This window comes from Artemia franciscana, chromosome 11, assembly GCF_032884065.1.
Source record: "Artemia franciscana chromosome 11, ASM3288406v1, whole genome shotgun sequence".
Classification (NCBI taxonomy): domain Eukaryota; kingdom Metazoa; phylum Arthropoda; class Branchiopoda; order Anostraca; family Artemiidae; genus Artemia; species Artemia franciscana.
The window spans coordinates 33,780,436-33,804,346 of NC_088873.1; the positions used below are offsets into that span (position 1 = coordinate 33,780,436).

Genomic DNA, 23,911 nt, shown 5'->3' on the forward strand with positions numbered 1-23,911 from the left:
ACAGAACATTCAGCGAAATCCACGTTTTCTCGTTTTGCAAAATACTGGTAACTATCAAATGATTTTCAAATGTTTTTATTTCACTTCGTCAATGAGGGTCAAATCTTGCAATCAATCACCCTCTTTCCATCTTTGAATTTAACTAAAATTTCGTATAGGTTTTGTTTTCCGTGGAGTTACATGCAAGTGGGCCCATTTTCCAGATTCCCCGACCCTAACATCAAACATTAGCCAAAACTTATTCATGTTACATCTTTTCTGAAGTGGAATCATACAAAGATTCTAAATCTTCATAATTGCAGGACCAAAGTAATTCCGTTCTGTCTCCAAGTCCCCCCCCCCACACTGCCAACGTTTTAACATAAAAGAAGGCATTTTGTACCTTGTTTAAATTTTATAACAAATTTTGTAAGCATGAAGCGCAAAAATAGTTACAATATTTTTATCAAAGACTAAAAAGATAAAAAAAAAACTTTTCTAAAATCATGAAATTATTTCCAAAGGCACACAGAAATAAAAGACAAAAAAAAAATCCTGGCACCTAGAAAAATTGAAATTATATAAGACTAAAAATGTGCGCTTGAAAAAACGCCAGCACCTTCTGATAATCATAGTGATGTTGTCTTTATATTCATACTGAAGAAAGCGGAGTTGAAGAAGTCCCTCGGTGGCTACAAAATATGAATACTTAGAAAGCGACTTAGGCTTCAGGTTTACGATACCAAACTTCAAGCTTTGTAAAACAGACTATCTCACAGGATTCATTGATTGCTGTAAAAATTGACACAGACAAGAGAAAATACCATCCGGCAAATATGACACAAAATTCTAAAATCAGGACTACCCCAGGCTAAACGAGATGGATTCAAAAATCAACGGAATTTTAATTAAAATGGAATAGTTGTGGGCATCAAGTCTTGGCTAATTGTAGATCAAGCTAAGACATATAGTCCAATTGAGCGAGAGGCAATTATGGCATTAGCCCCCTTTTTTAGGATTGTACAAAAATGATGTTTTATCTGAAATTAGCGAAACCAATTGTCTTTGTTGACCAGTGTGCTTCAGTTTTCAAAACATCGAAGAAAAATAAGAATAAAATCACTATAACAGTCAAGATGACTGCAAAACAACTACTGAAAATGAGCTCATTGTTTAGTTGACCTATAATGGCTTACGTGACCTTTCTAATGGGCTGACGTCACACAATTCACTCGGCTGACACGCCGAGTGAAGAAAATGAATTGCTCGTATGTACACAGAGGCGTTTGTAAATATCACAGCCTATATAGACACCAGTTGCGCAAACATATTTCAAAAGCAACACATAGCTATTGTCGCGGCATTGCGTCAAAACCAGACACTCTCGCAGTTGGAAACTGGATTCCGAAAAGGCTGGTTGGCTGTGGGAGAAATTTCTGCTTTCACTCCCAGAATAGAGCCAAGATCTTTACGCGCTGATTGACTGTGGGAGCGCCGGAGGTTAACGCCTAGTCTAAAGATGTGTGTCGAAATCCTTCTATGGGCAAGATATGACTCGGCGCCACTGGTCTCTATATAGGCTGTGGTAAATATTTTGTTAGTTGAATTCTGACTAAACAGTTCATTATATTTGGTAACCAGCGGAGGGATCCGTTCCCAAAGTGACCTCTTTCTTCCGGATCCTTTTTACAAAGAAAGACTATCATATATCTCTGCTTCCGGGTTTAGTTCTGAGCAGAAAATTCACTCGTTTGTTTCTATTTCCGACTAGAAATCTCTTCCTTGTTTTCGTTTCTAATTTCTGTTTTCGGGTTCAATTCCGAACAGAAATCCCTTTCTTGTTTTCTTTCCTCCTTCCTGTTTAAGGATTTACTTCCGAACAGACATCCATTTCATTTTTTTATTTTTCTGATTTTTGTTTACGGGTTCAGTTCCGAAAAGAAATTCACTTTTGTTTTTGTTCTAATGTCTGTTTTCAGGTTTACTTTCGAATAGAAATCCTCTTCTTGTTTTTCTTTTTGTTCCTGATATCTTTTTACGGGCTTGCTTCTAAAAAGAAGTCCACTCTTTTTTTCGGATTTCTGTTTACGGGTTTACTCCTGAACAAAAATCCAGGTTTTCCTTTTTTTTCTGATTTTGGTTTACGGGTTTATTTCCGAACAGAACTTTCTCTTTTTTTCTTGCTTTTTTTCTTTTGCCCTTGTTTTACGGTTTCGAGTTCTAATTCTGGGTTCTTTTCGATTACACGTCCATAAGTTAAGCCCTTTGCGCTGGCGGAAGATAAGGAGACGAAAAAGCATTCCAGGGTTTCAGGAGCTCCAAGGACTGACTTCGTCCCTTACCACACAAGGTCAAGAACCAAGCATAGTTCTGAAGGGGAAGATCTAGAGAAAACGCTCAAGATGGAACAAATAGTCTTGTAGTTGTTGCTAGAAGCCTTCCAGCATTTAGCGGCTAAGTCGACAAAAGCCTTGTTGGAAAACCACAAGAAAGCATTAGGAGAAGCTTCAATGGCTGAGCGAAAGCTGAACGAAGAAAACCAGCTGTCTCTAGTACATCATCCGAAGAAGGCGATGCAACAAGACCGAGAGCTTGTAGAAAATAGCTTCCAGACTCTCATAAGTCTGGAGCCACGACCTTATACATGACCTCACTGAGAGGAAGTGACGACGTGGAGGCCTACTTGGAAGCTTTTACAAGAACTACAACTGCCTGCAATTTGCCTCAAGCCACGTAGGTGGCCAGGCTTGTAGCAAACCTATCCGAGAAAGCTCTGCAGGCTTAAACAGCCATACCAACTGTCAGGCCTATCGACTTCGACGAGGTCACAACAGTGATTCTCAAGAAATTCTGCGTCAATAGCGAGACTTTTCTCCGGCGATTTCGACATGCTAACAAGCGCTCAGGTGAATCCAAATACAGAATACGGGGACTAACTGACTACCACAGCCAAAAAAAAATGGCTGTGTATTGAGAAGGTGGAGGAACAAAGAACGGCAGAACGTAACCTGGCCAGGCATTTAGATCAGGTTCTTGAAAATGTTGTAGTGGAGCAGTTCATTACAAATGCTATCCCAGACCTTAGGGTTTTCTTAGGGCAGAGAGGTGCAACAGCCCCGAAATAATGCATCAAAAAGGCTGATAGCTGGGACAAGTCTCTACCGCCTGTTGAAGAAGGAGGTAGCTCGAATAATGGGACCTCTCACCAAACCTCACCAGATTCCTGGTCTTGAAGGCAAATCAAACAAGCGCCTATCAAAACTTTACTATTGCCATCCTAACTCAACGTCACATGCAAAAGAGGAATGCAGGGGAGGTAAACGAAAAACCAAAGAGCCAAAAAGGGAAAGGGTATATGCAACTAATCTGGTGGAAAAGCTCTCAAACCCCAAGCAAGGATATGTTATCAAGGCTCGCTGCGATGGGCAAATACTACCTTTAATGATCGACTCATTAAAGCCGGGTCAAGGGAGTTTACCACCATCCCTAGGAAAACTTTAAAATACGTTACGACGGAGGGCCGCAAAATAGAATGCTCCGTTAGACTTCTGACGATACAGCTTATGAATCACAAAAGAAGAATCCTTGAAGTACTGACTGAAACAGGGATCTGCCCCCCATTACCCCAAAAAATTCTGATGGGAAGAAATTTTACGAGATTCAAAGAGAATGTACTTCCGATTAACGTCCAGGTAGAGCTCAAGCCAGGCAGATATTATAAGAGAAATCATAGTGGTTTCAGCTCAAAACCAGAGCTCCATAAAGCGCCGACTGAGGTACTGCATGATTCTGAGCCATACGATATGTCATCAGTGACAAAACCGCAAGATATTTTAGCTCAGGACAAACGATCCCTCAGACAGAGGTCACTAACCTGCCTCATTTTCTGCCACAGATCAACCTAATCCCAAAAACAAGGGACTAATTTCAGAAACCAGATCTGGAGCACTTTCTCAGCTCCAGGAAAACGATTCAACCTTGAATTTTGAGAGGGAGAAAGCATTGCAGGAATTCAATGGCTCTCTTCCTCAGCAGTTCTATTCTAAGGCGGGATTTATTATCGACTTTGGACTGATCAACAAAATGTAATTATCCATATATATAAGTACCGTTACTTTTAGTTTTGATGTGATTAATATCTTAATTTCGGCTCATTTTCGATTTCAATTATTCTTTGACAGTAATTTCTGATCGTTTAAAATTTGGATTTTTATAGGACTTTTTTCTTGTTCATTTCAAGTTTTAAACTGGCTCGTTAATTTTTAATTATTTAACTCAATAAGTGTGTAACGTACATTCCCAACTGGCTGTGATAGTTGACGTCACATCCTTGTTTAGCAAACATCCACCATACTTGACATAGTTTCCTCACGCCTGGCAAAATTTCGCCACACTTGGCACAATTCCACCACTCTTGGTACAGTTCGAACAGTTCCACCACGCTTGGCATGCGCAACCCAGTGTACAATATTTCTGAGAGTGAATAGCCCCTCAATACCCCACCCTTTTCTCTGGATAGTTTACTTGTTCATGTGAAAGCCGTTTGCTTTAATTGTTGCATGTTGATGGGGGCATGTACGATGGGGCGTGAGCCTTTAGACTCCAGCTCTGAAATCTCTGCTGCTTCTTTTCGAAGAAAGTTTGATAGAAACGACAATTCGTGTTCTTATTTACTAATCAGGATTAGACGACACACACACATTCAATAGCCAATAATATACTTTTTGTGCGATGAAAACTGCACCAGACTTATTTTCGCAGGAATTCTTTCGAGAACAGTGTTGGGGGAGGGGGTAAACCATAAAAAAAATTAAAAGACCAGGTCGATTAAATTAAACATATCAGATATAATAGCAAAGTTCGTTAATGTTATATTTCTTTGTGTTAAGGGTTCTTTTCCAAAGTTGAAATATAACGGTATAATAACTTCATAGTTTTGAACCACCCTCCCCCTTCCCCTACGGCCTTCTCAGAAAAAAAGTTAAAAGCATTATGCTTAAAGAAAAACTAAAATAAAACAAAAAGTGTTACAAAACTTGTTAAAAACTACGAGATTACAAGGACCAAACACAAGAGAAAAGAAAGCAATGATTATACCTCGACATTCCTGTCATGACCTAATATGCCTTTTCTGATGTCTGGTCTTTCAACCCAAGCATTTGAAGCATGTACCAACCCCAAGCAAGTCATCGTGGACAATAAACACTGCACTCTTTGATTGAGGCTACGACTATTGGCTTCAGTCTCTGTTTTAAGTCGATAAGCCTGCTCATACATAACAATAGAAGCTATAAGAAAATAACAATTATTAATATGCAAATATCTACAAGAAAATGTAAGAACTAGTAATAAAAGACATAAAACATAGAAAAAAAGAAGATAAATATATTTTAGAAATATAAGAATTAATAAAAATGAACACTTTTATAAATAACTAGCTGTTGGGGTGGCGCTTCGCGCCACCCCAACACCTAGTTGGTGGGGCGCTTCGCGCCCCCCCAAGCCCCCCCGCGCGCGTAAGTCGTTACGCGCCATTGTAGTTGTGTCCCTGTGTCCCACCTGTGAATAGAGATAGATATAAATATATGTTTTTAACTACGTAAAACATGCGAATATACAACATTCTTCGCTGTCCCATTGTCTGTGCATATAAATAGATTGTCAGGTTTACTGACTCTTGAACATGCAACATATAATTGTCCATGGGAAAAACAATCCGTATTCAGATCTATACCTCATTATTCTAATGATGTGTCCCTGTGTCCCGGTCGTCATGTATATTCCCTGTGTCCCGGTCGTCATTTGTGTCCCGGTGTCCCAGTTTGTAATTTCTCTTTGAGTGTCCCGGTCGTCATTTATATTCCCTGTGTCCCGGTGTCCCGGTCGTCATTTGTGTCCCGGTGTCCCGGTCGTCATTTATATATCCCGCCTGTGCCCCCGGCGTCCCCGTTGTAGTTGTGTCCCTGTGTCCCGGTCGTCATTTATATTCCCTGTGTCCCGGTCGTGATTTGTGTCCGGGTGTCCCAGTCTGTAATTTCTCTTTGAGGTTCCCGGTCGTCACTTATATTCCCTCTGTCTCGGTCGTCATTTGTGTCCCGGTCTGTAATTTCTCTTTGAGTGTTTTTTCTTTTTATTTTTTTTTTAGTTTTTTACCTTTTTTCTTTTTTCAGTTTTCTTTTTCTTCTTTATTTTTCAGCGTCACTATGAAGTACATATCGACGAACCTTTGTTTTTTTAACTTAAATCTGGTAGGCATTGATGACCTTATCCAAGTCAAAATCCCAAACCCAATCATCATCGCTATCATTTTCAGTTTTGATATGTTTTGACTCTCGCTGTCCAGGTGGATTTTCATCTAACTGCGCGGTTTTGCGTTCTTTAGCCGCAAGCCTGTTTTCTTGCTGTTCTTGTGATTCCTCGGAACGCTTTCTTTTCTTACTTTCTCTATCAGCAGCAAGTTTTTTGGCATAAACTCTTTGAGCAGCTTCCTCGGCTGTTGCCATTGTAGGTTCTTCAGTCATTTTACAATTAAACATTTTTCCGTGAACAAATGTCTTAAATACCATTAATGACGTCACTGTCATAGCAAAAATGACGACAACTAATTTCATGACGTCAGCCGACACAGAAACATGACGTCACCTGATCCACAGACAGACAACTTATTTTTATATATATAGATGTGTACATTTATGCAAGCAGATCAATAATAATAAAATATATAATATATTGCAATAATACTCCTATTTTTTAGATAAAAAGTTAAAAGCAAAAATAAATAATATATACTAGAGTAGGAAAATTATAAGAAAATTAGATAGCAATGTAAAATTATAAGGTCGAAAAGTCGGGTTTTTCAATTCAAGGATTGAAGGTGTGAACCATGTCAAAGCAAGTTGTTAGTAACGTATAAATATACCGTTTTTAAATCCTTTAGAAAAGGAGCAGAACACCAGATCTTATAAAAATGTTCAACGATTGGAGATTATGGCAAGAATATTGGCTACAGTAATTCAAGAGGTTCTATGTCCAATATAAATTTCAAAGGAGAACATAATCGTATTTTAGTAATTAATATTAAGAAATAGTTGATTGCACATAAAAATGGTTTTTGTCTTTGATGCATAGAAGATACAACAGAACTGATTTGGAAAGTATAAGCTCTATTTCCTAACTAGCAGTGTGAGTGAGAAGAGAGGACATTTTGAAAAAAAACAACAAGTTGATACATCTTGAGAACCAAAATATTAGAGAAGCTGATTAAACTAATCGATTGCTTTGGCTTAATTTGAGGGCACAAGTTGCAAATCCAAGCGGCACAGAAAAATTCACATTGAATCAACACAGATAATTTACTGACTTAGAACTTGGAGAATTTATTATCTATTTCATTTACCTGGCCTACAATCAGACCATACGCAATCAGGCCCAACTCTTCCTCAACTGTTAGATTGGAAACATTTTATGTACTGAAGTTGCCCAATCTGTTTGACACTTTTTCCAGCCCATTCTCCTAGAATTCTAAGAACTCCTGCTATAAACAATGGGAGATGTGATGTATAAATACAATAATCACAAAAGGCTAAAAGTGAAAGTTACGGTAAGCATAAAAAAATGATCATAAGTAGATAAAGATCCCTGAAGGTGACAAAATCTGAAGCGGATATAATGATCAATGATAATCTGAAACTGATATAAGGAAGCTGATATAAAGGATCTGAAGTTGATATGCATGATCTAACCATAAAAGTTTAGTCGTTTTGATTTGTATTTCAAACTATGTGTCATTTATTTGTCCAACAACCGACAGCAACACAACAATAAAAAATTATGGCACAAGACTAATCACGATTTGGAAAAAAAAAGTGATAAAACTCATCATCCCTCTCAAATTCTTTAAACAGTTTGGATGTCGTTTGTATTCTAATGAAAACGATATGTATTTTGGACAGTATGACTTTATTTTTGAAGAAATCAGCAAAAATAAGAAAAAATTAGATTACCATAATGATCAAAATGACTGAAAAGAACTAATAGAAGTGAACTAATTGTTGGATAGAAGGTTATAAAAAACCCTAAAAATTCTAGAAATTCTAGATTTTCCTGTGTTACAATTATAAAACAGATTATTTAAAATGTATTTGGTTTTCAATCTTCAACGCCCTGGTCGGGTCTGTAATTCTTTATGGAACAGAAACCTATCCGGGCACAATCACAGCTCTCAAGACCGTAGACGTAAAACCTAAAGAGGATAGAAGACCTGAGATGGCTCAACTTAGTCAACAACGAGAAGTTGCTACAGAAGTTGCACTGTTTTCCATCCAAATTGCGGAGCGCACAGTACGATGGTACGGTCTACGGTCATCGCCTTAGAATACCATCACACCTACTTGCAAAAATCGTGCTGGGCTTTAACCCCGCAAAAGCCTGCTGGAAACGATCCCGCGGCAGACCGAGACATCGATGGCCCGATAGTCTTTCAAAATACTTGAAGTTGGTAAACATCGATGTCCACGATGCACCAGCGTTAGCTGCTGATCGCACGAGTTGGAGGAGGCTGACATCACTATCTATACTGAGCCACTTCTGGCAGGTGACATAAGTCAAAGTAAGTCAAAGTCAAGTTTCAATAAAGGTAAATGACGTTAAGCCCATAAGAGATTTAGGGGCGGAAGCATGACTCCTATATGTGGTAATTTCTGGTCGTTTTGAGTTTGACTTGATTATTCATTTTAACTTCTAGTTTTAACTGCTAGTTTTAGGAAGTGTTAATTCATCTATAGCTGTAACTGTTATCTTTACGGAAGATGTGATTGTTAATTTTAAATTTATGTTCATTTTGCGTTTCATTTATTCATTGATGGTAATAACTATTCGTTTCAAGCTTGAATTATTACAGTCCTTTAATTTTGCTAGTTTCGTCTGCTTGTGTTTACTCCTCCTGTGATTTAATATGGCTCTTTACTTTTCTTTGATAAACTTCTCTTTTAAAAACGATCTTTTAATTTGAATTTATTCACTTTTAGTAAACATGGTTTTATCAAGAATATTTGAAAAGTTCTCAGATTTTCTGCTAAAGAATCAAAATATTGGACTGTAATTTAAATGTTAGACAAAATTTGATAATTCAATCGAAGCTTTCGATCAACAATAGCTTTGTGTAATAAATTTGTGATAATTGTTTTACTAGCATATTTTGGATAGATCAGAGCGTCCCATCCAATTTTGGGCAGTGCCATAACAAGGCATTTCTAAGACCATGATGCCCTCCCCATAACATTTAAATTTTGCAAGTCAAAATTTTACCTGCATACACCTGAAGGAAGCTTAAAAGACCATTAGCTTGGTATCTTTTTTCAATCTTCCTGTAGGCATACTTTATACTTGTGAAAAATATTATCTAAATACAACAACACCTTTTACGCAATGTATGGCGTCATTGCTATACTATTATGTATATTCTGGCTCTTTATATGCACACGAGTGTGACCTCATTTATCTAGATGTTTTTTGTTTGTTTTTTTAAATTAAGGCTCTAAAGTAAAATCAACCAAAGAATGCACGTTATGCCCATAACCCACCAAAATATTGCCATGCCTCATCGGTGGGGCCTGGACCCCAAGTTGGGTATCACGGGGGTAGATGGAAAGGCCTTACTATCATACCAAATGAAAATCTGCGTGATTTTCGTCTTTCTACGGTTCTGAAGCCATCCTAACCTTCATCCTGTGGATCCCTTTGGATAAACACATATTTTAATCCATCATTTCATTTAAATAATCTTTTAATGGTCTTCTTTGTTATGGATTTTTTTCCTTTAAAATTACAAGTCTCTGTAATTTATTAAAAAGTATACTTGTCTGTAATAATAATATAGTAATAATAACAATAAAAGGACGTCAAAAATCAGTCCAACCTGATTTGCTTCCTTAATTTTTGCCTCAATTGGGACTCTCTTCGTTCTAAAGTTTTAATTGAGGTGTTCCCAAGGCCTGAAAACTTAAATCAGATTGGCGCAAAAAAATCCAATTTTTCAAACTAAGAACCGATAAACCACGTTCTTCTTCCAAAATTCATTGTTCTCGCTAAGGTTAATCTGAACGTTCTAGTTACTCTGAAAACTTCATATAGATTGGAGAAAAAAGCCGTTTGGTCTATTTTTGGACCATTTCATGAATTAATGCCACCCACGTTTCTTCAAAGTATTTTTTTTTTCTCTTAAGTTTGTATGTCCCAGCATACTTGCTCACTACGTTATTTGATGGAGGATGGAGCATATTTGGGCCTACTTTGGGCGTCATAAATCGATAGAGCATTTTTTTAAATGCCCTTCGTTGTTTTTTAGGTTCACTTCTTTTTAGCAGCATATCATGTTAGTCTAAGACAGTTTGAGAAAAACAAACTTGTTGACACAGGTATAACCTGTAGATGCAACCAATATTCAAAATATTCTGCTTTCATTCAGGTCTACCTAGCAGTGTAAGTTGTATCCCTATGGCGAACACAATTTTGGGCCAATTTTGGGAGGTCACAGACTAATGCATCCAACTTTAGTTTTGAATCTATTTTCATTACACCAACCTACCTGGCGAAGAAACTTGCTAATGTCATTTCAAAGCTTATTGCAGAGATGAGATATTTGACTTTTTTTTGTGCATCTCAAATTGTTTAGCATTTTAGCCCAAAACAATCAAAACCGCTCACAGTGAAGTAACTAGGTGAATAAAAATATCGGGTTTTTATGTTTATTTCTGTCTATAAGAGTCATCTTGATTCACCTAACTACTTCACGTAAACAGATTCAAAGTTCAATTTAGCCAAATTGTTCAAATGTTTTAGGTAAAAAGGAGGCATACATTTTTTGGCAATACATATCTACAAATACAAAACATGAAGACTTTTGCCTCCTCCTCCCCCCCCCCAATACTCAATAAGTTTCAGCTCAATTCTCACCTGTTATTACCAAAATTTCCCAGATTTACTGGTTTGATAGCAAGAAAACATAGTTTCTTTATATTTACCTCTATCCAAGATTCAAGGTTTACTTGGTCCTACAAATCCTATTGAAACTCAGTTCCCAAACTGTTCAGGAGATATTACAGATACGACACGTTAATAAAATGGTTAACATGGTTTCTTTTGTTTCGTTCTACATTACTACTTCACCGCAAACAGATTCTAGTCCAATAGGGACTCATAGAGCTAAAAGTTTAAATAGATTCGACACCAGAACTTTAAATCCTTTCCCTCTCCACCCCTTCCCCCTTCTGAAATTTTCAGCTCGATCCCCAAAGCCATTCTGAGGATACTGCAGATACGATATTTTGATCACCCGGCAACATACAGTTTGTCTTGGTTTACTACCTTGCTAGTTTACCATGAATAGATAATAGGTCTTAGAGAGGGTTATAAAGCATAAAAGCTAGGTCGAAAAAAAAATCCCCCCGCCCCTGTTCATTCTCAATAAGTAAAAATTTTAGGCTCACTTCGTCCTTATAAAATTCCCTGAAGGCTTAAACTTGATATCTCAAGCCATGTCAGAGATATTGCTGATACGCTATTTTCATTGATTCGTACCCCATAATGTCTTTGGATTTAAGTCGCTATTTAGACGAGACAAAATTGTAATTCGCAATGAAAGTTCTAGTGCAAAGGCGATCAGATGTTTTGGAGACCATAAATTTAGCCACTCCTTCCCCAACACAAAATTTGAAGCCCCCTCCCCAACCCCACTACCAGAAATTGGGAGCTAGATTTCTAAAGCTGTTCCCAAGATATTGCAAATATGTTATTCTTACAGGCTTAACACGCTTAGTGTTTTTAGATTTAGCTTTGCCCCCTTCCCCAAGTCAACAATTCATGTTTATTTGACTTCACAGAACCTCCCAAAAATTTCAACTCGATTTCCCGAACCGATCTTGAGATATTACCTATACCCCGTTTTGTTAACCTTGGTCAATGAATGCCAATTTAGACAGTACAATCATTCCCTATCTCAACCGTCAGACAAAGCCGGACCAAGATGCAAGTGCTCCGGAGAACATTTAAACAAGTAGAAACATAAGCGACATTAGATTTTTTCACGGGTAGACAAGTCTGATTTCTCTTGAACACAAAACTTCGCTGCACCTTTGTAACGCTAACTTTTAAAAAATCTAACTTTAAATTAATTTATTCTAGTACATATATAAAAATCAGTTATTAGTAGTGTAATGTTGTACTTATAAGACTTAGGATAAATACTATTATACTATTAGATAAATTAGATGATTTTAGAAATTACAAGTTGATTTCAAAGTTGGTTTCGAAGTCTCAAGTTGGCTTCAAAGGCATTTTGAGAACGTTTCTGCCAAAATACGTGTTCCAGGGCAATGTACACTGGACCGCTGATGGCAGATTAAATGGGAAGAGGAAGAGCTGTCTGTCAGCGTCGATAATGTAGTAGCAAAAATTACTGAGTTTGATTATCTATATATATAAAAATAAGTTGTATGTTTGTACGCATATGACATCATTATAAGTATATAAGGCTTTGTATATGAAGTCATTATAAGTATATACGGGGGCAATTCAAAGATAAATTTTAGTATAAATCCTACTATGGCAGAAGAAACAGCCGAGGAAGCTGCCCAAAGAGTTAATGCCAATAGGCTTGCGGCTAAAAGAGAAAGTAACAAAAGAAAGCGTGCTGAGGAATCACAAGAACAACGTGAAAACAGGCTTGCATTAGGTCTTTCTTCAAGCCCAACATGGTTGTGTGTGGAGGGGTGGGGGAGGTAAGGGGTTAGTTCTCAAGTCCCATCGCAGATCTTAAGCTCAAGCTTACCTTGTTTAGGGTTATTCTTCGTAATATTCAAAGAGTAAAGAAAGTTATAATAGTCCTTCGCTTCGCCAATAGGTAATGATCTAGCACGTGAAAGCATATACTCAAATATGCAGCTCTCCATTCCACTGTAAGAGTAGTTTAGCAGCTCTTTGGCATTGCCTCGTTCCAGTAGGTCAAATAGAAATGAGCGTAGAAGGTCACTTGTTTGAGATTTATCGGGATTCAACTCGAGGGCAGAGTAGGCTTCGACGTTCTGTCCCAAGGCCAAACATGACCAAAATAACTTGCACCACAATGTTGACTGAAAAGAAATCTTTAATGGTAAAAAGTTTTTTTTAACTCTTTGAAAAGTCTCTCAAGTTTTTTAGGTGGTTAAATAAAAACAGCTTAAAAGAATACCTGACCAAGATTTTATCCATAATCTTATATATTTATGTCGCCTGTTTCTTAAACAACCATTACTCTTTCAATAATAAAAAAATTTGTTTTTTTTTAACTGAAAGGAGCAACATTAAAACTCAAAGCAAACAGAAATTCTTCCGTATATGAAGGCGTTACCCTCTTCCTCAATACCGTGCTCGTCACAGGAACGTTTTTTGGCACTTTTAGAAAGTCTTCCTAATTCAAATTAAACGGCCCTTGAGTTTCAGGAGTTGTCCCTATGGAGTTGGGACAAAAACAGTCAAACTTTAGCGTAAAAAGCAAGGTATTGAGCAGGAGAGCAACCACTTCATATGCGGAATTATTTCTTTTCATTGTTCTTTACTTTCAGTCAAAGTAACTTGTTTTTGTTTATTCCTAATCGTTTTTCAGACAAACAACGATTAAAGAAACATTCATGAATTCTCTCCCCTCAAAGAAAACTTCCCCGTAAGAATCCCTCCGGACAATACAATCATAGTTGAAAAATATTAAACAATGGGTAAGTTTTGTAACTTAAAGCCGTTTCTACAGGGACTTTAGGGGTGGGGAAGTTGTCATACTATCCCCAAAGGCATAGTTACTCAACCTTTCAACTATGCTAGATAAAATGGCTATACCAATATTTTTACCGAACAACTTCGGAGAAGAAAGGACGTGGAAGGGGGGCTAGCTACCCTTCAACCTTTTTGGTCACTCTAAACACTAGAAAATTTGATTTCCGATGTAATGAGTCCTCTCCCGATATTCTAGGCACATTGGTTAAATGCAGTCATCCCTGGGAAAAACATAAAAAACATAAAACACACATCCATGATCTTTCTTTTGGAAAATAAAAGCAAAATCCCTCAACTTATATATAAGAGCTTGAAATCTTTACACTAGGGTTCTCTGATATGCTGAATCTGATATATTGATTTTCACCGAGATCAATTGATGATTTTGGGTGGTTTTTCTGTCTTTTTTTAATTGATAAAATTTTCTCAGGTTCTTAGTTTTTAAAGCTAATATTAAACTTCATTCACCTGTTGCTGCTTAACATGCATGGAACTACGTAATTATGGAATTACTAATTACTTATTATTAAACCTATTCACACTGAGATTTTACTTACACCAAGCCAATCAGGGTTTTTATAGTTTTTCAGCCAATCAGTAAATTCCGTGAGAAACATGAGTGGCTCAAATTAGGGCTAGCTAAATCTCGATATTAGCGTCTCATTGTCAATGGGGCATTACTAGGCTACATCAGCATTGAACAAAAAGAAAAGTCTGATATTGGTATTTAAAAAGTTTGTTTCCGTCGAAAGAATGAAAAATACTCAAATTTTAGACGAGACTATTCAAGATATACTTTCAAACTTCACAAGTGTACAGCACTAACTGTTTTTCAAAACCATGTCGTCGAAGCAAGAGTGTCAACTTTGATGTCAAACATTGAGGACGCCTCCCCATACCATACTTTCCTTTATTAGTTGCGACCCAATACCGTTTAGATTCGATGCATGTATTGTGCATGTACAACAAATAATCATGCATGTATGTTTGTATCATGTATGTGCATGCATGTGTGACTTGTGTGTATCACACACGAAGCATAATATGTTTGTGTGTGTATTATATACACATCATAAATACATACTAGTATGCATTGTACGAATTATGTATGTATGGCAGCAATTGTGGGGGTGCATATATAATACCCATATCAAACTAACACTAATCTATATATATAAAAATAAGTTGTCTGTCTGTGGATGTGTGGATGGATGTGTGGATGGATGTGTCAGGTGACGTCACCTGAAAAAACTGGATTAGGTGACGTCAAAACTGAAAAAACTAAAAAAAGGCAAAAACTACAAAAAAAACTAAAAACTAATAAAAAAAATAAAAAAGCTAAAAAACTAAAAAAACTATAAAGGTAAAAACCAATAAAAAACTAAAAAAAAAACTGAAAAAACTAAAAAAAGGCAAAAACTACAAAAAAAAACTAAAAACTAATAAAAAAAGTAAAAAAGCTAAAAAACTAAAAAAACTAAAAAAACTAAAAAAAGGTAAAAAACTAAAAAAAATAAAAAATAAAAAAAAACTAAAAAAAAGGAAAAAACTGAAAAATAAGCTAAAATAAAGGTAAAAACCAATAAAAAACTAAAAAAAAAAGGAAAAAACTAATAAATGACGACACTCAAAGAGAAAGCGACCAGGACAAAAAACTAAAAAAAAAGGCAAAAACTACAAAAAAACTAAAAACTAATAAAAAAAATAAAAAAGCTAAAAAACTAAAAAAACTAAAAAAAGGTAAAAAACTAAAAAAACTAAAAACTAAAAAAAAACTAAAAAAGGTAAAAACTAAAAGAACTAAAAAAGAAAAAAATAAATGACGACACTCAAAGAGAAAGCGACCAGGACAAAAGGAATGTTCGATTAGCAATCAACAAAGCACCGGGACACAGGGAGTATAAATGACGACCAGGACACAAGTAAAAAAAAAAATTAACAAAACTAAAAAGAAGGTAAAAACTACAAAAAAACTAAAAAGAAAAAAAAACTAAAAACTAATAAAAAAACTAAAAAATCTAAAAATCTAAATAAACTAAAAAAGAAAAAAAAAGGAAAAAAATAAAGGCGAAAAACAAAACTAAAAAACGAATGTATATACAGACCGGTACACCGGGATACAAATGACGACCGGGACACAGGGAATATAAATAACGACCGGGACACAGGGACACAACTACAACGGGGACACCGGGGGAAACAGGGGGATATAAATGACGACCGGGACAAAAAAACTAAAAAGAAATAAAAACTAAAAACTAATAAAAAAAACTAAAAAATCTAAAAATCTAAATAAGCTAAAAAAGAAAAAAAAAGGAAAAAAATAAAGGAGAAAAACAAAACTAAAAAACGAATGTATATACAGACCGGGACACCGGGATACAAATGATGACCGGGACCCGGGACACAGGGAATATAAATGACGACCGGGACACAGGGACACAACTACAACGGGGACACCGGGGGAAACAGGGGGATAACCTGACAATCTATTTATATGCAAAGACAATGGGACAGCAAAGAATGTTGTATATTCGCAAGTTTTACGTAGTTAAAACCATATATATATATATATATCTATATTCACAGGTGGGACATAGGGACACAACTACAATGGCGCGTAACTATTATGGCGCGTAACGACTTACGCGCGCGGGGGGGCTTGGGGGGGGCGCGAAGCGCCCCCACCAACTAGGTGTTGGGGTGGCGCGAAGCGCCACCCCAACAGCTAGTATATATATATATATATATATATATATATATATATATATATATATATATATATATATATATATATATATATATATATATATATATATATATATATATATATATATATATATATATATATATATATATATGTATATATATTTGTATGTATGGGCTACATATGCATGAAAGTTCTATGATTTATCGATTGATGTATTTATCTACGGTATGTATCATGTATGTGTGATGAATGCATATATGAAAACTATGTAAAATGAATTCTTTTAAATAAAGTTTTGCCTCAAGTATACATCCTAAACGAAAATCTGGACAGCTTCACTTATCTACGTAGCATTTTAGCAAGGATGATGGCTACAGTAAACAGGTAAAAAGTAGAATAGCCAAGAATGAACTTTTTTGGGGAAAAAATTTGGAAGATAAGTCCTCAAACTACTACTAGGATACTGAAAGTCAAAATAATGATAAAAATGGAGTATATCCTTGAAACGTGGATGCTTTGAAAGACTGAGGAAGATATGCAAAATGCTTTTCAGAGGAATTGTCTAAAGGTGGTTTGAGGAACTCGTTTGAATAACTTTAAATCAAACAAGAAACCACACGAAAAATGTTCTATTCCACTTTTTAGGCCTATTTTGAAGTAAGGGTTAAGACGAATAAGTCAAGTTTTACGAATGAAGAATGGTAAATAACCAAAATCTTTCTTTTTGTTCTTCTAAAGGACCGAGGGAAATCTAGGGCTTCCTCGAATAGGGTAAGAAGAATTCAAAGAGATATGATCAAGAGAAAACTAGAATTTCATAGGAGGGAGTTAAGTGGAATACTTTGAACAGATTCAGGTGAAGAAGGAGCATATGAATGGAGGAATCTAGAATGGAAGATAAAACCATTTATAAAATGATTATGGTCAAATGTCACTAAGCCAAAATTTCCCTGAATTTCTAAACACTCATTCCAAGAAAAAAACATTCCAAGGTTAAAGATACATTTTACTTTTTGAAATTGTAATTTTTCTTCGTCCGTTACTAATAGTAAAAAAAAAACAAGCAGAATACGGTAATTTCAGCACCAGGACAAACGTAGAAGAGTTGATAGGTATATAACTGACCTTACAGTTGCTAGGTAGCAGAGGGTCTAAGAAGTTTCCCACATAGAGCATTCTAAAAAGCGGAAAAAACATTCAAAACAAAAGTAAGATAAATTTTAAAAAGTAAACAAATTTTGAGTAATCTAGCGATTGCATAATACTAATAATTCTGTAGTCAGTCTTAGTAGAGCTTCCTTGAAGTAATAATGCTAATGTTTTTTCAATTCTGGTTTACATTTGATTCTCGTTGAGAAGTTTTATTGTTAAATATTTTTATAGTTTTTGTTTAGTTTTCCTTGAATTTCGAAGAGAATGGTTATTGCTTATGTATGTATTTACTGCATCAGATCAAACTTGATTTTGTTTTTTGAATTATACGAAGGTTCTGGTCCCTAGCAAACATTCGCTCTTTGCTCTCAAGCTTTATTTATACAAGCAATCGCAGCTTAGAATAAAATTCCAACTAAATTCCGCTAGTACTTACAACGAAAACAAGGAAAAGAAAAAAACACGAGATTATAGCTTATTAAACGCTGACATGTAAAAAGAAACGAACGAATTGGCAAAACGGTTTGTTCTTGTAGTAGGCAATTCCAGTCTTACTTTGCTAGCTGACCTTGTATTCATTTTATTCCTCATTACTGGTGGTAGTATCTCTATGTTTTTCAGTGCTAAGAAGAAATTGGCTAGATTTACAGATTAAAGCCAAACGACGTTCGTGAAGAAACGGTAGTTGTGAGACAGATATTAACTTATTAAAGTTATAAAAGTGAAAACATTTAATTTTTATTTAGTTAAGTGCAAATTATGTTCTGGTCTTGGGAAGGCCATATACTGTAGCTATGCCCTCTTTGCACTAGCTTTTATCAATTCAACAAAATTTCACGTGAAGGAATCAACGTATGGTTCGATGCAGTAGTCCCCTTTAGATAGACAAACACATACGATTGTAAAACTAGAAAAAAAACAAAACAAAGACAATATTCAGTCAATGAATAAAAACAAAAAGACAAAGGAAAACTTGGCAGCTTGGCACTTTCGTTTCTTCCGCAAATCTCCGTGGAAAAGGCGAAACTAAACTTTATTGAGGGCGGGTTAGCGGGAATCTTTATCGAAATATCTTTTTAACTCTGCCTTCTTTTAGCTCTGCTCTGCAGAGCTAAAGCTCTTCTGCTTCTTTCAGCTCTTTAGCTCTGCCTTCCTTACTGTAAGGCCAATACTGTGCCTTCCAATACTGTAAGGCCAAATTATTTATTTAAGTGAAAATTATGTCTTGGGAAGGCATAACGGTTTTGAGAGCTACTTATGTTAGTTTCTGCTCGTTTTGAGTTGAACTCGGTTATTTATTGTAATTCTGTTCGTTTTGGGTTTCATTTATTCATCGATGCTGACTTGTTGTAGTTTTAGGCTTGGTAGATTATTTGCCTTAGTTTTCTCTTATTTTTGGTTGAATGGAGTTTTTATTTTTCCTTGAAACCTTATTTTGTGGGAAAAGTTTTTTTTTTAATTAATTTCATTTCGCTTTATATTGACATAGTCTTTTCAGGGATAAAGAAAATGATAGCGTAAATCTTTCGGTTTTCATTTAAGAACTTATAATTTGGCCTGCTTTTTGCATACTGGAGAAACTTTTTTCACCAATTTTTAACAACACAGAGCCTTTTAAAAATCTGGACACAAATAGTAGTATTTAATTAGTTTTATACCTCCTCTACAGATACAATTACAGGACTGTGTGGCTATGCTGGACAAAATACCTATCTTAAATTTTGATTCGTAGCGATTGAAAAATTATGCGCTAAAGAGGAGGGCTGATTGCCCTCCAATCGATGTTGAACAGCCCTGGAATAAGACAAGTTTTACGGCTGAAGGATGTCATTTTGATTTCATTTCGATAAAAATTATGCAATTTTGTTTCTTCTTGACGATGCATCTGGTGCCTAACGAAAAGTAAATTCTCCTTTAATGGGATGAAAAAAGGATATAATGAAATATTTAAAATGAACTGAAACTTCCCGAGGGGGGAAAAGGGAAACCTTTGAGGAGACTCAGTGGAGAAGCGTCCGCAGCTGTGGTAGTCTCAGGTGGCTTGGTTCTGCAATGAACATTAGTAGTCAGAGCAATTGACTGTTTCTGAATTTAAAATCCAATTTATTTTTAAGCTAACCTGCCTACAATAAACTTCATATCATCTGTGTGTCGGTCCTTTTTGAGTGCTCTTTCGCCATCACCGAAAGCCACAACCAATTCCACGATGGCTGTCACAGCCCCATAAAAAGCTACCCATTTTTGGTTTTTACTGTTCATTGAATTAGTTAAAAAAATAAGGGGTGTTTCAAAAGGAACCCAGGATTTGAAAATCCACCTATTTTTATTTGTTGGTTTTTACAAGTTGTTTTATTACACATAAAAGTAAGTGTAATTTTTGTAATTTTTTGATGCTGCATTTTTTTGATGTTGTGCTTTGGTTCTCCAGTTTGATCTTTGTGGTCTATAGTTATAATCTTGGAAAGATACTGTACAGAACAGCGAGTGTTGATCGTTAAAAATCCCTACAAAAATGGTGAAACTTTCGTGGAAACTGATCAAGCCAAAAGTGTTCGTAGGCTAGTCAAGATATTTGACAAAAATCAGAGTCCACACAATAAATCAAAAGCCCGAGTCACGTTTTGGAGATTAAGGTGGAGTAGGTGTTTAATTGGTCCATTTTTTCGAAGATGACTAAGTAAGGGTTCATCACGTTGAAAGGATTTCGTTATCTTAAGATGCTCAATAATTTTCTTTGACCCCAGTTGAATCAACTGAACACTGAAAATGTCTGGCTAACAAAAAAAAAAAAAAAAACTGACAACTTGCTACACTCCAGGAGACACAAACGCTCCACAATGTGAAAATTTCCCAGAAAGACTAATACCGTTACGAGGAGACCAGCCTATCCACCGCAATTTTGACACCTGTGAATTTGTCCTATTAGAGTACACTAAATCACGAGTTTACAAAAAAAAGAAATATGTATCTATTGAAACACAAACAAGAACTTGAACGTATTCACAACAAAGTTGACGGGGAAATGTGTGAGCAAGTGATCATTAATTTCATGGACAGAACTAGTGCTTGTGGGGCTCATATGGGGAGTCATATGTCCGATATTGTGTTTCACGTATAGTCTCAACTGCATCGGAAGAAACGAGTGTGATTTGTTGGTTTCTTAAAAACAGAAATATGTATTGCGGATTCAAAGCTGGTGTTCTTTTTAATCACCCTTTACTTTTTGCCAAGCTAGAAGGAAAAAGACTAAGCATTTTGAATGTCTCATGAACATTTGCGAACAACTTTTATATCGATCAGTGAGTTCATATTTGTCAAAATATCAGAAAAAATGTGAATACGGTAAAGAACTAATGACAGTAGACCAATCATATACATATTTATATATATATATATATATATATATATATATATATATATATATATATATATATATATATATATATATATATATATATATTTAGGTAATATATATATATATATATATTTATGTAATATATATATATATATATATATATATATATATATATATATATATATATATATATATATATATATATATATATATATATATATATATACATATATATATATATATATATATATATATATATATATATATATATATATATATATATATATATATATATATATATATATATATATATATATATATATATATACAACGGTTGGTTTCATTAACTTCATAGAAGAAAAAGTAAAAATTTGTATAAATAATTTAGTTATATTAAACTCTAAGAAGACAATTTAAAAAAAAATCTTGTGGCGGGTTAGCTCCATGCCATTGATTGGTTTTTTACAACAAAACCATTCACCCCCTCATTTCTTTTTACTTTTATACGCTCTTTTAGGCGTTTGCTGGTGTGAATAAGCAAAATCTGTTAAAGAAACTAAATCATTGTCCTTGTTTTCTTCTTGGTCCTTTTTTTTACTTGAGAAGATCTTACTGTTCCATCAAGATTTTGTCCTCTTTTGTGTTTTTTTTTTCCTATTTTGGAAACTCGAGCATCTGCTTGGGTTCTAAGATAAGCTTCTATTTCTTTTTCAATGTCTTCTCCTTTTTCCATAGCTTAGAAATCTATGTGAGCTTTAAAGGTTTCCGTTATTCTGAGCAAAGCTTGAAATGCTTCTATTGGGTCTTCTCCATTTTCCATAGCTTGGTAATCCGTAAAGAATTCGGGAGTCTCCACTATTTTTGCAATAGGGAGAACCTCTTCTTCCCTGTATTCTCCTTTCTCTACAGCTTTAAAAACTTTCTCAAGCTTGCTTGCTTGCTCAAAAGCTTCTAAAAGCTTGTCTCTCATTTGGCTTCTCTTCTTAACACTGCGAGGAATAGGTTTTTCTTCCTTTTCAATAGCCTTTTGGGGTTTCTCTTTGCCCTCTTTCCTTTTTAACATTTTATAACTTGATTTGCCTGTATTCTTCCCACCAGAATAAGAAATGGGTTCGTCTTCTCCCTCATCTTGAGTCCCTTTTACTTTTATTTTGATTCGCTCATCGATCAATGAAGTCAATGTATTAGAGGGTGCATATTGATCTTGAACAACATTTTCTGACGAAGACCGTTGGTCATTCAGGAATTCTTTTTCCTTGACGATTTCATCAACGGGTGCTCTTTTTTGCTCAACGGGCTCTTCTTTTTCTAAGGCTTCGAAAACTTTCACAAGCTCGGTAAGTCCTTTTAAATCAGCTTCAGTAAACTCTTTCCTGAAGTCAATGGAAGCAGTTTCAATTCCAATATTTTCTCCAGTTTGGCTAAATGTATTCTTAACAAAATACAAAATTCCACATTTTTGTAGATGGGAGCTTGAAACCTCTACAGTAGGGTTCTCTGATACGCTGAATCTGATGGTGTAATTTTCGTTAAGATTCTATGACTTTTATGGGGTGTTTCCCCCTGTTTTCTAAAATAAGGCAGATTTTCTCAGGCTCGTAACTTTTGATGGGTAAGACTAAACTTGATGAAACTTCAATATTTGAAATAAGCATTAAAATGCGATTCTTTTGATGTAACTACTGATATCAAAATTCCATTTTTTAGAGTTTTGGTTACTATTAAGCCGGGTCGCTCCTTACTACAGTTCGTTACCACGAACTGTTTGATAACAATGAAAAACAAAACCAGGAATTAATATCATTATACGAATAATTAATAAATTAATTAATAATTAAACAGTCAGTCTACTTTTAAATAGTTTTACTATATACCCCCCATGAAAACTTCAAAAGTATCTTTAATCTCTTTTAATCTTCAGTCAGTAGACGATTTATGAAGAATATTAAGAGGCTGGGAGGGAAAAACGGACTTTCCCGAATCGTGACCAATCCTTTTTTTCACATAAAAAAATGGTAGAATGGAAATTTCCACGGACAAATTTAGTGCTTTTCTTGAGAAAAAAATAACGACAAATCAATTTACATAAAGTTATAGCTGGTTCAATAATATATGATATATTATTTTAAATTTATTCTTTACTAATTGAAAATAGTATAATTTATTTATTTGTTTATTTTATTTTACAAAACCAGCAGACAAAGTATTGTCTATTTTAAGAATGTTGACAGAATTTGGCTTTTGTATTACATCATTTGTTTAATTAGTACTTTTTTTGTCAAGCAAAAGATATGCATTTATAGCCAATTATCTGACTTTGATTTTCATTTCTATGTAGGCTGGAATGTTTCTTTTTAATGTAACCTAAAATGGTGACAAAACTGTCATTTTTGGACTATAATCCTGACTAGAGTATAGAATTTTCGATGGTGCAGTTTTACTTACCAGACTGGTTTCCATTCGTAAATTGCTTCTCTGCATAATGAATATAAGTCTGTAGAGCCACATATTCACAAGAAGATATGAAAGCAATTAAGAGCTTGACCGGCTGAGCTAAAAGCTGTACAATTATTCTCCGTCCGATTGCTTGAAGGAGGACATCAATGGTGACATCTAAGGAATTTCACGTCTTATATTCAATGCTGCCATCTTAGAGCCATAGCTCATAAGATAGAGGTCAGTCAGATTTTTGCTGTTTTCCGTACCACTAAAATTGTATATTTCTGCAACTTCTTTTACCAATGGTAACTTTTTAGCATGAATATGTTTTACCATCGCTTGCAAGTTAGAAGATGGTGTTTCGCAGAGCCATTTCATCAGCCAAAAAGCTAGAGTATGTTGACTAAAAGCAGCTTTGATTGTGGCATTTATTGCTATTTCATCTCTACTTTGAAGGCCAACAAACTTGTGTC

At 35.2% G+C, this 23,911-nt stretch overlaps 1 protein-coding gene across 1 annotated transcript in view; it reads right to left on the minus strand.

The window, feature by feature from the left end:
* LOC136033122 (nuclear pore complex protein Nup160 homolog) overlaps positions 1–23,563 on the minus strand; it is a 47,888-nt gene extending 24,325 nt beyond the window's left edge. Inside the window, exons 1-3 of the mRNA XM_065713752.1 lie at positions 23,445–23,563; positions 12,806–13,106; positions 5,077–5,267 (exon numbers count right to left, since the gene is read on the minus strand). Coding sequence (XP_065569824.1) covers positions 5,077–5,267; positions 12,806–13,106; positions 23,445–23,507 — 555 coding nt within the window. The 5' untranslated portion in view covers positions 23,508–23,563. The remainder of the gene's footprint in view (positions 1–5,076; positions 5,268–12,805; positions 13,107–23,444) is intronic.
* Between the last annotated feature and the right edge of the window lie 348 nt (positions 23,564–23,911).